Consider the following 14382-nt stretch of genomic DNA (forward strand, 5'->3'; position numbering starts at 1 on the left):
CTGCGTCGAATATCATAGGCATATTCAGTGGCGTAGCTAGGTAACCAAGGGCCCCTGGGGCAAGTCAAAAATGGGGCCCCACTGCTATCTAAGCTGGTTAGGTTTTATCAAGTAAAAATATTAAATATACAAATACCATTCACTTAAAGAATTTAGGGTAATTCCCTAGGAACTTTCGAATTATCATATTTAGTTTGAAAATGGGAGAAATTTTCAAAACTTTAGTTCGATCGAGAATTTCTGGTAAGGATTCGAGGACCCCCTGAGCTTTAGGGCCCCGGGGCACTGCCCCGTCTAGCCCCTAGGTAGGTACGCCACTGGGCATATTATAGGGCTTATAAACCTGAAACCCTAGCCTGAAACAAAACCTGACGCGTCTCGGCGCCAAAGGTGGCAGCCCAACCGGCGAATCTAGGATCATCACGATCAACCCATAGCTGGCTTACTACAGAGCATGAGTCTTCTCTCAATATGAGGTTTCGGCCATAGCCCACCACGCTGGCGAAGTGCGGATTGGCAGACTTCACACACCTCTGAGAACATTATGTAGAAATCTCAGGCATGCAGGTTTCCCACGAAGTTTTCCTTCACCGATAAAACGAGTACCTACGTTTAATTACGTAAAACGGGAACCCCCGAATATTAGTAGGCAGATTTATAAGTCCGCGATAGGTTGAAATGACAACCGGACGGACGGACCGCACATCTGCCATAATCCTAATAGTAGTTACCTATAATTATCTACTGCCTCAATAATCTAGTGGTTAGCTTATTCGACTGCGGGTGACGAGGCCCTGGGTTCGATTCCCGGGTCGGCCCAAAAATAGGTTTTTCTGTTTTAAAAATCTCATTAGTACCTAACCCGAAATCAGGAAGTTGGCGGTGTTTCTACAGGGTGTAACCAGAATGCTAGCAAAAGCTTAGCGTTACTATTATACTACCTAAACACAATACCATTTGCCTCATTTTGTACATTTAGTATTTTTCAAACCCGCAATGTATAGCGTGCAAAACTCGGGTCAATGCCCCGCTAACGACGCGGCATTGACTCCGAGTGGCCTACTGACGCAACGTTCGTTGACCTCTAGCGTCAGTCGGATGTTTTATCAATACTTATTTGCAATATATCGTAAACTTTTACAAAATTACCACCTTACCGGCAAAGCCGTGCCGCCAAGCGATTTAGCGTTCCGGTACGATGCCGCGTAGAAACCAAAGGGGTATGGGTTTAATAAAAACTGCCATAGCCCGCTATCATCTTAGACTGCATCATCACTTACCACCAGGTGAGATTGCAGTCAAGGGCTAACTTGTACTTATCTGAATAAAAAAAATAAAAAAAATATAGGATTTTTTAATAATTTTGTTCGCGTTTTTTTTTTGTGGCGTCATATCAGTAATCATCAGTACCTACTATCACCTGTCTTCGTTCTTGCCAGCGTTCTGGTTACACCCTGTATAATAAGAATAGAAGAAAAACAATGGAATAGCATACTTATAGTTTAATTATAAAATAGCTATGATACAATCGTTTTATTACATAATCAATAATTCAGCCTTATATTATATATCTATCGTTCTATAATATCATTAATATAATGAAAAATTAGGTGTAATTATAACTATAGACAAATAAAACCTGTAAGGAATTAATTACAAATTACAGGATGTATGGGTGAATTATTAATTAAAAACTGTTTATCTACACCCACGCTTTAAATCCTCTATAAAAGATTCTGAAACAGTTAGCTTATTGCCAACATTAAAACACCCAATATCTTAATAACCATTAAAACATCCAAACGCGTGTTATAATGTTGTACTGAATTTCATTATAACACTCCTGTGAAAAAGAGACCGCGCCAGATTTATGCCAGCAGTATAGCGTATATTCTGAAACAGAATCTTTTATAGAGGATTCATAATATTATGGGTGTAGCTAAAGTCTTGTATGCAACTGTTGATAATTAGGTATTAAAACACTCAAGAAAACTATTATCAACATTAACCGACTTTCGTGTTTTAATGCCCCTCTTTATACAACAGTTGCATAAATAACTATTTTTGGGGTTCCCCACACATGAAGGCTGCCAATGGGACCCTTTTACTAAGCCTCCACTCTGCTCCGTCCGTCTGTCTGTCAGCGGGCTGTATTTGTCTCATTAGCATGCTTCAATTTTTGGTGAAGTAAACTAAATTTGGCAATAAAAAAACCGACCAAGTGCGAGTCAGGCTCGCGCAATGAGGGTTCCGTACTACAGTCGTATTTTTTCGACATTTTGCACGATAATTCAAAAACTATGATGCATAAAAATAAATAAAAATCTTGTTTAGAATGTACAGGTGAAGACCTTTCATATGATACCCCACTTGATATAGTCACTCACTTCGAAAGTTGAAAATACTAATTATTAGTAATTCATGACCACAATTTAATTTTTTTTTGTGTGATCTAACCCTAAATTCACGGTTTTCAGATTTCAGCTATAAGATCTACCTACCTGCCAAATTTCATGATTCTAGGTCAACGGGAAGTACCCTGTAGGTTTCTTGACAGGCTGACAGACAGACAGATAACCAAGTGATCTTATAAGGGTTCTGTTTTTTCTTTTGAGGTACGGTACCTTAAAAATTGTAAATAATTGACATAATTTTTCAGCATTAAAATCAATTCATCCATTTTTAAGTTAAAAATTATGTACAGTAGCCGGCAAGAAATATTGTACATCAACCTTTAGAATGAGATTTTGGCTTCGTAGAGTGTTGTCTCTGTCACTCATGCCTATGTGACGTTTTGTCGGTCTCAACGACAGAGACAACGCTATACAAAACCGCTCTCTTTCTAAAGATCAATGTATATTTTTTGACACATACTGTAATATGATTTCATAATAATATTTAAACAAAATATTGATCTCACACACAAAATATAGACACTACAAACATTTCAATCTTTATTTACAAATCTTCATTTATTATTATAATAGTTATTATATTCATATATTCAGTACCCTTATTATAAATGCGAAAGTGTGTTTGTTTCTCCTTCAATTACGTCACAACGGTGCAACGGATTGACGTGATTTTTTGCATATACAAAGACCTGGAGAGTGACATAGGCTACTTTTTATCCCGGAAAATCAAAGGGTTCCCACGGGATTTTTAAAAACCTAATCATCATCATCATCAGCTAGTAGTTCATATTTTATGCTATTGGCTAAATTCCATTCCAATTCAGTTCAAGAACTGGAATCATGCAGACAGCATTATGATTCCAGAATAAACTGGAATAAAATCCATTCCAATTTCCAGTCCACATACTCACATGCAGGCTCAGACTAAGAATCAAGGAGACTTGGCATTCAAATAATACCTTGTTAGAGCAAGCTAGGTGTATAGAAAAGCTCTGAATAGAGATAAAAACACAGAATGGAGTGATTTGTGTGAAACACAGTTTTTTGTCTTTGTCATAGTTTAGCTTTTTTTTGTTGGGCATGTTGTCGTTTGTGTGCGTGTTGTTTCGCGAACAAACCTCAATGATAGTAATTTATTGCGAATATTACGAGTTTTTATTTAGTTTCTTGTTTTAAATTTAGTATTGAAGGTGTGTAGAAGCCATTTATGGTGCATTGTTGTGTAAAAGTTGTAGCGAACGCAAATTATGATACATAACCTTTCATACTTAAGTATGATTTCTTTTGTTTTGTCCCTTTAGGATATATTCGTCCGACAATTCTCCTTGATTCTTAGTCTGAGCATGCAGGCTATACTCACATTGTTATTTGACATAACCACAGGAAAAGAAAGTGAAAAAGGACCCTGGATGGATTTGAAACTAGTCTGTCTTATACGACTAAATGTGAGTATAGCCGGTATCATCTATATTCATTTACATGATTAGCAAATTCTTTTTGACTCAAATCCATACTTAATATTATAAATGCGAAAGTGTGTCTGTCTGCTAGCTTTTCACGGTCCAACAGTGCAACCGATTTTGATGAAATTTGCCACAGAGTTAGCTTACATCCCGGGGAACGACATAGGCTACTTTTTATCCCGGAAAATCAGAGTTCATCACAGGATTTTTAAAAACCTCAAACCCTATGAAGTCACGGGCATAATCTAGTTAAATACATCTATTGGCTAGTAGGATACAGGAGGCACCTGCGGCATCATATTAGTGTATATACATTGGTTGTCAGGCTTCATCGGTTGCATCTGTATATGTGACATCACAGGCACCATCTGTTGAGTCGGAGCTACTGGTTCGGGCGGTTTCTTATTCTTCTTCTCACATTTCTTAAATTTAATACCTAGTTTGTTTAAAAGTATTAATCGTAGAGATTCCTTCCCGCCCCGATAGTTTAACTCGTGTTTGGCCGCTGTTAATATTTTGCCCAACGTTGGCACCTCTTTCCTCATAGAATAAGCGTTAACAATACCTCGTAATGCACACAGTTGGAAGTAATCGAGTTGTACTTTAGTTTTACGTACTCGTTTCTTCTTTGGCCCCGTCATTTTAGTCTGATTCGCCTCCGCTCGCAAACCTTCCCGTTTTATACGTTTAATAGTACTTTCTGATAGACCTGTAGCCGCACAGGCTCGCTTCACAACATTTTCTACAGGAAAATGGTAGCCACGATTCTGTTTTTCGCTTTCGAAAAATTTTATTACCTTAAAAATGATCTCGCGCGCTTGGCCGTCGATCGCTTCTTTTTTTTTCTTGTTTTCCACTCGAGGCTTTACTGGCTGTTGTTCTTCTGGTGGGTTTGTATTTTGGGGGACATTCTGCTCTTGGACAGGCTGCAGATGTTTATATTGGGGTTGTAAGAGGTTTAACTGAGTGACCTGGGACTCGTGCATAACTTGAGTGTCGTGCATGTTATCGTGGATTGAAACTTCGTGCAACCTCGGAGCCATTTTAATGTTAACGCTCTGCAACCCATTGTCCATTTTCAAGACATCATCGTGCAGAGAATCCATTTTGATGCTGATTACATTCACATCATGCATATTATGTGAATGTTGATCCATTTTTAAGTTCACGTCGTGTAAGTGAGCCTCCATTTTTTAAATCTATACTTAATACTTATCGCTAAATGGTTAAACTGTCTGTAGGGATACTGCTGCACCGCTTTATTTTAGTTTTATTCTACATTTGTTTATTTACGATTAGAAACAAGTGGCTTGATAATTTTGGTAGCCATTTTTGATTAAAAAAATTATAAACATTTTGACAAATGTCAGCTGTCTTTTGTCACAGATTCAAAAAGCTTCGAACATATTAATGTACTACAACTACAATACAAACGGGTAACATTGGCATTGGTTGTCGACTAGCTTTTCTGATTTCTGAACTAAATAATACCAAACAGATTTTTTATTATTATTGAGGTGCATTCCACCGGTCATTCGGTTTTCAACAACCGCCAGAACGGTTTTACTTAGAGGGGTTTTTTTAAAAAAAAAAACAGGTCAGTTATTTTATTATTTATTTCTTCTGCTTGTTATGTACTAACTTCTTGTGAGTGTAAAGAGCCGCGCTGTGCGCGAAGGTGGCGGCGCAGTGCGTACATTGCAGAGGCCTCTCTCCAGTGTGCGTACGGATGTGGCAACGAAGGATCGCCGACGTCTGAAATTTAAAAAAAAAAAACTTTTTAATGGTAACCTACCTGCAGGACTACAGTGCGACAAGGCCCTCTTGGCACTTGAATGACATTGACAGGGGGGTTGTGTGCGCTGTTGGGGGACCAAGGGCTTAGAATATTCAAACAAGAACAAAGGAGACACTTGATGGCATCGTTAGTTCCGATTTTCGCCACGCGCCAAGATATTTATCTAATATTTTATTTACTTACAGTGAAGGCCCTACCGCAGTGGTCGCATATTTTATTTACTTACAGTGAAGGCCCTACCGCAGTGGTCGCATATTTTCTTTACTTACAGTGAAGGCCCTACCGCAGTGGTCGCATATTTTATTTACTTACAGTGAAGGCCCTACCGCAGTGGTCGCATATTTTATTTACTTACAGTGAAGGCCCTACCGCAGTGGTCGCATATTTTATTTACTTACAGTGAAGCCCCTACCGCAGTGGTCGCATATTTTATTTACTTACAGTGAAGGCCCTACCGCAGTGGTCGCATATTTTATTTACTTACAGTGAAGGCCCTACCGCAGTGGTCGCATATTTTATTTACTTACAGTGAAGGCCCTACCGCAGTGGTCGCATATTTTATTTACTTACAGTGAAGGCCCTACCGCAGTGGTCGCATATTTTATTTACTTACAGTGAAGCCCCTACCGCAGTGGTCGCATATTTTATTTACTTACAGTGAAGCCCCTACCGCAGTTGTCGCATATTTTATTTACTTACAGTGAAGCCCCTACCGCAGTGGTCGCATATTTTATTTACTTACAGTGAAGGCCCTACCGCAGTGGTCGCATATTTTATTTACTTACAGTGAAGGCCCTACCGCAGTGGTCGCATATTTTATTTACTTACAGTGAAGGCCCTACCGCAGTGGTCGCATATTTTATTTACTTACAGTGAAGGCCCTACCGCAGTGGTCGCATATTTTATTTACTTACAGTGAAGGCCCTACCGCAGTGGTCGCATATTTTATTTCTCGGCGGGCGTATTTTGTCGTGGACGTACATCAGGTGGCGTTTCAAATTCCTTTCACATTTGAATGACTGAAAAAAAAAGTTGGGACCATGTTATTTTGATTTACCCCAATTGCCATCTCGACCTGTAGCGGACTAAAATTATTGTCTCTTCTTAAAATAACTATAATTGCACTAAATTTAACAAATTTACACTAACCTTAGAACACTTGTTGCACGTATGGTTAGTACACTTCAGATGTACCCAGTCTATATGCTCTTGTAATTGCCTCTTGGCAAGAAACTTGGCATTACAATCGCTGCATGTAAACCTGAAATTATTGTTGCTCCATTTACATTGTTCTCATTTTTGGCCGAATTTTAAAAACTACCCTCTCAAAATAAAATAAATTTCGATTTTCGCATAAGTTATTCAAGGGGCGGAGTAACAAACCCCTGAAAGGCCGGCAACGCATTAACGATTCCTCTGGTGCTGGAAATGTTCATGGGCGGGCGGTAATAATTGCTTGTATTTTAATTTTTAACCTAGTAAGACATCAGGTGTGCGAAATTTGTGCAGAAAGGCCAAACGTTGTGCGGTACATGGGACAAATGAATTTCTGTGCGGCAACGCCAGAATTTATGAGGAAAGAGTGGTTTTTGTGCGGAACTTTATGCTCAAGTCAACCTATCTCTTATCCTAATCAGAGATGTGCCTAGACGCAGTCTTCAAGTGATGTCTAAGGCCTGACTCTGAGCGGAAGTTCAGATCGCAACGCACGCAGTATGCGGGCTTCCTCTCTGAGTGCTTCAGCGCCATATGTGAGGAACGACCTGACTTGTTGCGGTACACCTTGCCGCACGGCTCACATGAGTATGTGCGGTACATGAGACATGACCAAGTGAACTTACACCGGTTTTATGCGAAAAGTGCGGAATTTGTGCGGAAAGCACGGAGTTTGTGCGGAATACTCAGTAAAGTCAACCTTACTTTTTGTCCTCCTCAGAGATGTGCTTAGAAGCCTTCCTCAAATGATGTCTAAGGCTTGACTCTGAGCGGAAGCTCTGATTGCAGGGCACGCAGTATGCGGGCTTCATATCCGAGTGCTTGAGCGCCATGTGCGTGGAAAGGCCTGACTTGTTGCGGTACACCTTTCCGCACGTTTCACATGAGTATGTGCGGTACATGAGACATGACCAAGTGAACTTACACCGGTATTTGTGCGGAAAGAAACTTTGTGCGGAAGTTGTGCGGAAAGCGCTGAGTTTGTGCGGAATATTCAGTAAATTTCTCGGAAGTTGTGCGGAAAGCGCGGAGTTTGTGCAGAATATTCAGTAAAGTCAACCTACTTCTTGTCCTCCTCAGAGATGTGCTTAGAAGCCTTCCTCAAATGATGTCTAAGGCTTGACTCTGAGGGGAAGCTCTGATTGCAGGGCACGCAGTATGCGGGCTTCATATCCGAGTGCTTGAGGGCCATGTGCGTGGAAAGGCCTGACTTGTTGCGGTACACCTTTCCGCACTGTTCACATGAGTATGTGCGGAACATGAGACATGACCAAGTGAACTTACACCGGTATTTGTGCGGAAAGAAACTTTGTGCGGAAGTTGTGCGGAAAGCGCGGAGTTTGTGCGGAATATTCAGTAAATTTCTCGGAAGTTGTACGGAAAGCGCGGAGTTTGTGCGGAATATTCAGTAAAGTCAACCTACTTCTTGTCCTCCTCTGAGATGTGCTTAGAAGCCTTCCTCAAATGATGTCTAAGGCTTGACTCTGAGGGGAAGCTCTGATTGCAGGGCACGCAGTATGCGGGCTTCATATCCGAGTGCTTGAGGGCCATGTGCGTGGAAAGGCCTGACTTGTTGCGGTACACCTTTCCGCACGGCTCACATGAGTATGTGCGGTTAGATAGCTTGTGGATGGATCTAGAACGGGTGAAATAGAATTTTATGAGACACAATTATTATGAACTAGATAATAAATCATATAATAATAAACTCACAAGGATTGCGATGTAGTAGATATAAGTCCTGCAAATTGCTAATGCGCGTGGCCTCCATTTTAGTGACGTCAGCACTAGACTGAAGTTTCGAGCTGATGATTCCATATAGCTTCATGTGTGGGCACCTTTGGGCCTTTACTATGGCCACCTGGCATTCCCCTTTTAAAAAAAATGAAACTATGAAGGTCTTACAACATGTGGCCGCGCAGACCCGCCGAGGTCACAAAGGTGTTGCCGCACAGGTCACACTTCAAATCGGTCAAACGATGTTTGCTCCGATGGTAGCGGATACGTCGATGGGACCTATAAATGAACAAACAAAAAAAAACCTTAATTAGGGTTCCGTACCTCAAAAGGAAAAACGGAACCCTTATAGGATCACTTTGTTGTCTGTCTGTCAAGAAACCTGGGTAATTCCCGTTGACCTATAAAATGAGAAGAAAGTTCGAGAGTTTTAGGTGTTTGTGACAATATTATAAATGTGAAAGTGTGTCTGTCTGTTACTAGAACGCTAAAAAAGGCTAAAATCTAAACAAAAACCTTTCAAAAGCTCTCTAAACTTACTCGGTGGTGAAATCACAAAGTTGACAAGTGAAAGTCATGTCGACTTTGCCGTGGGTCTCCTTGTAATGCTGCAATACTGAATATACATTGTTGTCCCGTCTGCCACACTTTATGCATTCGTATCTAGAAAAAAACAAGACAAAAAATCGGTCAAGTACGAGTGGGAGTCGCACACGAAGGGTTCCGTACTACAATAGTATTTTTCGACATTTTGCATGATAATTGACTACTATACTACTATTGAAACTATGATGCATAAAAATAAATAAAAATCTGTTTTTTTATTTAGAATGCACAGGTGAAGCCCTTTTAAATGATATCCCACTTGATATAGTTATGTCGTCGACATTCCATCTACACGCACGAAACGTTTTGCGTCATCATTCCTCATACGTATGGCTAAGGTTTGGAATACTCTTCCACGATATGTGTTTCCTACCAATTACAACCCGGGTATCTTTAAAACAGACGAATTGTAGGCTATCGAGGCAGTAGAAGACTTAATAAATAAGTAATATAATCTATATATATAAAAGGAAAAGGTGACTGACTGACTGACTGACTGACTGACTGATATATCAACGCACAGCTCAAACTACTGGACGGATCGGGCTGAAATTTGGCATGCAGATAGCTATTATGACGTAGGCATCCGCTAAGAAAGGATTTTTGAAAATTCAACTCCTAAGGGGGTGAAATAGGGATTTGAAATTTTGTAGTCCACGCGGACGAAGTCGCGAGCATAAGCTAGTATTTTATAAGTGTTAGAAATAAGTTTCTTTAGAAATAATAGTTATGTAAAATCTTGTAGTTGGAATATTTTGTAATCTTGCTATTATTAGTGACTAACAATATTATTGTAAAAACTAGCTTATGCTCGCGACTTCGTCCGCGTGGACTACACAAATCTCAAACCCCTATTTCACCCCCTTAGGGGTTGAATTTTCAAAAATCCTTTCTTAGTGGATGTCTACGTCATAATAGCTATCTGCATGCCAAATTTCAGCCCGATCCGTCTAGTAGTTTGAGCTGTGCGTTTACAGATCAGTCAGTCAGTCAGTCAGTCACTTCTTTTATATATTTAGATGAAACATGTCTGAATAAAGGCTTATTTATTTGTTATCTTCTTCTTATTTTGCTTTATGGCTTTCAGTAGTACCACACCGAGCACAATGCACTTCGCCAATGTCACGTAGAATATATTTTATTATTTATCTTTAAAACAAGAGTGAATAGGCATCTTCTAGGTGAACGCGTCCTATCTTAGGCCGCATCATCACTTTCCTGAGGTCAAGCGTATACCTACAATGAATTTAAAAAAAAATGCAGGTTTTACGAAATCGGCGTACAGAATCAGTACCATTGCATACCTCCTGTAATGCCGTTTGTAGTGCTCCTCAAACGATATCTTCGTGTTGAGAACAGATTCACAAATGTTGCACACCTGGCTGCCTTCTTCCTGCAAAATAATTTTTGGAACAAATTAAAATCAAAATCGCTCGCTTTTTTTTTTAAATAGAGACAGCGAGCAAACGAGCAGGCGGGTCGGGTCACCTGATGTTAAGTGATTAGTAAAAAAATTAGATTCCAACTCTTTAATCCTGATGTTGCAGGGGACCTGTCTACTAGCAGACCCCCCCCCCCCCCCCCCTTTCAATGTAAGTCCTGGGTTTCTGCCTTTCTGGAGCACTTCGACCACCCGTTGTGCCAGATCCTTTTTTCTACGCACATGCAAACTGTGGAATCAACTCCCTTCGGCGGTGTTCCCTTTAGATTACAACATGGGGTTATTCAAGGGGCGGACCAACAAATTCCTAAAAGGCCGGCAACGCATCGGCGGTTCCTCTGGTGCTGCAAATGTTCATGGGCGGCGGCAATCACTTATCTTCAGGTGACCCGCCTGCTCGTTTGCTCGCTATCTCTATTTAAAAAAATATATAGGTAGATTCATACTTACCTTCTTATGTTTCTTATTTATGTGATCAACCAAATTAACTTCATGGTCGAAGCTTGTGATACATTTCTCGCACTTGTAAGGCAATCTTAAATACCTACTTTTTGAAGCATTCAATTTTCTATCCTCTAACATTTCTTGCTCAGACAAAACAATTATTTTAACTTTATCCTCACATCTGTCTACCTTTTTTCGTACAACCTTTTTTTCTTTACTCTTGGGCTTTTTCTTACTCTGTGTTAGTGAACTCTCTGTTTTTTTACTGCGCCGTTTCCTTTTAGTAATCTGTGGTAATGATTCATCTGTTTTTGTATTACTCTGTAAAAGTAAAGTAAAGTAAAATATTGTTTATGGTACACCGTAGATAGGAGTAATAAAGGTAGATACAGGAACGTTTGCTTTTTCATTCGCACTAAAAAGAGAGCACAGATAAAGTTACTAATGTGATAAACAGAGACGCAGCTAACCTATTTTTTGTCCCTTATCGTGTAACTGGTTTTTTCAAGAATACATACAAGTTGCAAAACAAACTTTGAGAATTCGTGGCGTAATTGTATTTCTCATGAGTTATTTACTTGTTTTCACATAAAAAACGTTTAATACAAATATTGTTGATCGGTTAATACAAATATTGACTACTAAACAAAGGTAATAATTGCCGTGTTATTCATCGTTAAGTCGTGCTAACGCTATCTCATACGCGGTTACACAGTACTTAAATCTACCTATTATTCTGTCTACGTTGTACACCAAAACCAAAACAATAGAAATATAACAAAGACGTTTGCGAGTTTTATTTGTTTGTCAAAATGTATTTGTACCTTAGATCTTGACAAACAACGTGAAGTGAGGTTATGTTGACTTAAGTATTTTAAAGAAATAATTGATTTGTTTTGCTGTTTTTTTTGTTTTCGAAGTTATTGTGCAATGGTGGGTTGCAGTATACTAGGCTACAATAGCCGAAGCGAACGTAAAATAGAAGGAATAACATTTCACAAGTAAGTACCTTTGCTCGAGCGAGAGGGCCTGAGGGGGCCACGCTAGTTGCATATCTGTATATATCTGTGACCTGTACCAATGGTATGTCATTATCGAAATCCGAAATATTGTTGTGTTCTTTTTTAATTTCAATGTCAGCTTCAACTGGTTCGCTTTTGATTGTATGATCTACAGTCTGGACTTCTATTGGCTGCGAGTTGATGGTAGAATACTGTTCTATTTTTGAAAATGTAAGGTTATGTGGGTAGCATTTGAACTGTAAAAAAAACATTATTTTATCAGTATAGTTCTTGCATTTCACAAAGGCCACTGACTCATGCTTGTTTAAGTCGTATCGGTATACAGTGCAACAAGGCGCTCTTGGCACTTGAATGACATTGACAGGGGGGCGCTGTTGGAGAACAAAGGCTTAGAATATTCGAACAAGAAAAAAGGGGACACTCGACGGCAACGTTAGTTCCTATTTTCGCCACGCGCCAAGATAGCCTTGTTGCACTGTACGTAAGGTACACTAAATGTGTGCGTTTGACAGCGCTTGCTCGCGACTGATTGGTCCGACATGCACGCACATTTACGCAATGACCATGTAAACGACGTTACCACAAGTAAAATTCATTAGCATTCGTGAAAAGAAAATTGTTTATAATTACGTACAGAACCCTAACCAAGTGAGGCCCAGTTTGGACTTGGCCAATTTTAGGATTCCGTACCTCAAAAGGCAAAAGTAACCATTATAGGATGACTTTGTTGTCTGCCTGTCTGCACATCTGTATGTTGTATCTGTCAAGAAAACCTATAGGGTACTTCCCGTTGACCTAGGTCCTAGAACCATGAAAAGCAGGTGTAGGTAGGTCTTATAGCACAAGTAAAGGAAAAAATTAAATGTGTTCATGAACTAATAATTAGTATTTTCAATTTTCAAAGAAAGATAACTACATTCAGTGGGATAACATATGAAAGGGCTTCACCTGTGCATTCTAAAAAAACTTTTATATTTATTTTTATGCATCACAGTTTTTGATTTATCGCGACATTATGTCAAAAAAATACGACCGTAGTACAGAACCCTCGGTGCACAAGCCTGACTTTTTTGAGCGAGGTTTTTTCTTTTGAGCTACAGAACCCTAAAAATAATGGAAATGAAACCAATAAACTTGGTTGGTTACAAAAAAAGGTTACCCCACTGCTTAGAAAATTGAAGCTTTTCAACGCTAGCATTTTGAAGTCATTAATTTTTTCCAATGTACTATGACACCAAGAGCAAACAGTGTGGTTTATATGCAGCATCTGTAAACAAATATTTAGTAAGTATATACCTAGAAGATTAATATATTAGAACCGGGGAGGGTGTCCGGGGGGGGGGGTCAGACATTATGTGGGCACATAATATAACATGTAAACCTCAACAAAACGAATATGATAGGTATTCTGTTCTCTGACAAAGCCACCATGAAGCAAACTTCATAGTCGCTGATTAGCTGCTAGACGCTCTTCCCTGTGTTGGGGATGATGCGCAGATAAACTTTCAGGTTTTATATAATAACGAAGCTCTGGCCCTCACAGGCTCTCTCTATAGATATAGGTCTCTGGTATATAGTGTGTTATCTATGGGTATAGGTATCAAACTCTATTTCACCATCTTGTTTTCACTAACAGTACCTAAGCCCTAACTTACCAATTCGGAAGACGTGGACTATAAAATACTATTTTATTAACAGCTGTCAAAATAATTAATAAATTCAGGAAACTTAGCTATAAGCTGTTAGTAAATTAGTACATAATCGTATTTACCTTCATTTCTAATAAGTTATCCAGTATATTTGCGTGTACACAAGTACTCAAGTTAATAAATTGTACATTTCTCCTATGGCAAAATATGCAGAATTTATCATTAATTCTTGCCATATCTTCATTAACACTGTATCCTGTATGGAGTGTAGAGTATTCTGGCAAGTTTAACTCAATAAATTCACTCATTTTGATAAATTTTCATCAGATTTTATTAATACAAATACAATACAATGAAAATTCATGTAAAATTACAAATTGAGACAAAGGTAAAGGTAGGTAACAAGAACAACCCTAAAAAAATTTTTTTTTTTTAAATTTATTTTACGGCCCTGGATAACAGTCTTTTAAGACCCTAAAAATAGAGAAAGACCACCACAGAGTACATTGAATATAGGGGTAAAGACCACCGACACAGAGTAAAGTAATATAGACTGACACCGACAGAAATAAAACAGAAAGAAGAAAGACATC

At 39.1% G+C, this 14382-nt stretch overlaps 2 protein-coding genes across 2 annotated transcripts; both read right to left on the bottom strand.

Moving 5' to 3' along the window:
- Positions 1-2941: 2941 nt before the first annotated feature.
- On the bottom strand, positions 2942-5220 carry LOC117995182 (uncharacterized). Its single transcript, XM_069508154.1, has one exon. It carries the CDS (start codon positions 5065-5067, stop codon positions 4144-4146), a length of 924 nt encoding a protein of 307 aa, XP_069364255.1. The 5' UTR covers positions 5068-5220; the 3' UTR covers positions 2942-4143.
- A 259-nt stretch (positions 5221-5479) lies between these two features.
- Positions 5480-14172, bottom strand: LOC117994960 (zinc finger protein 883-like). The gene is made up of 11 exons (XM_069508152.1): positions 13912-14172; positions 13300-13407; positions 12128-12376; positions 11125-11439; positions 10538-10626; positions 9168-9290; positions 8796-8906; positions 8314-8526; positions 6825-6936; positions 6590-6694; positions 5480-5632 (listed from the first exon to the last, which is right to left on the bottom strand). Exons 1-11 carry the CDS (start codon positions 14095-14097, stop codon positions 5492-5494), a joined length of 1752 nt encoding a protein of 583 aa, XP_069364253.1. The 5' UTR covers positions 14098-14172; the 3' UTR covers positions 5480-5491.
- Between the last annotated feature and the right edge of the window lie 210 nt (positions 14173-14382).

Source organism: Maniola hyperantus, chromosome 28 (assembly GCF_902806685.2).
Source record: "Maniola hyperantus chromosome 28, iAphHyp1.2, whole genome shotgun sequence".
Classification (NCBI taxonomy): domain Eukaryota; kingdom Metazoa; phylum Arthropoda; class Insecta; order Lepidoptera; family Nymphalidae; genus Maniola; species Maniola hyperantus.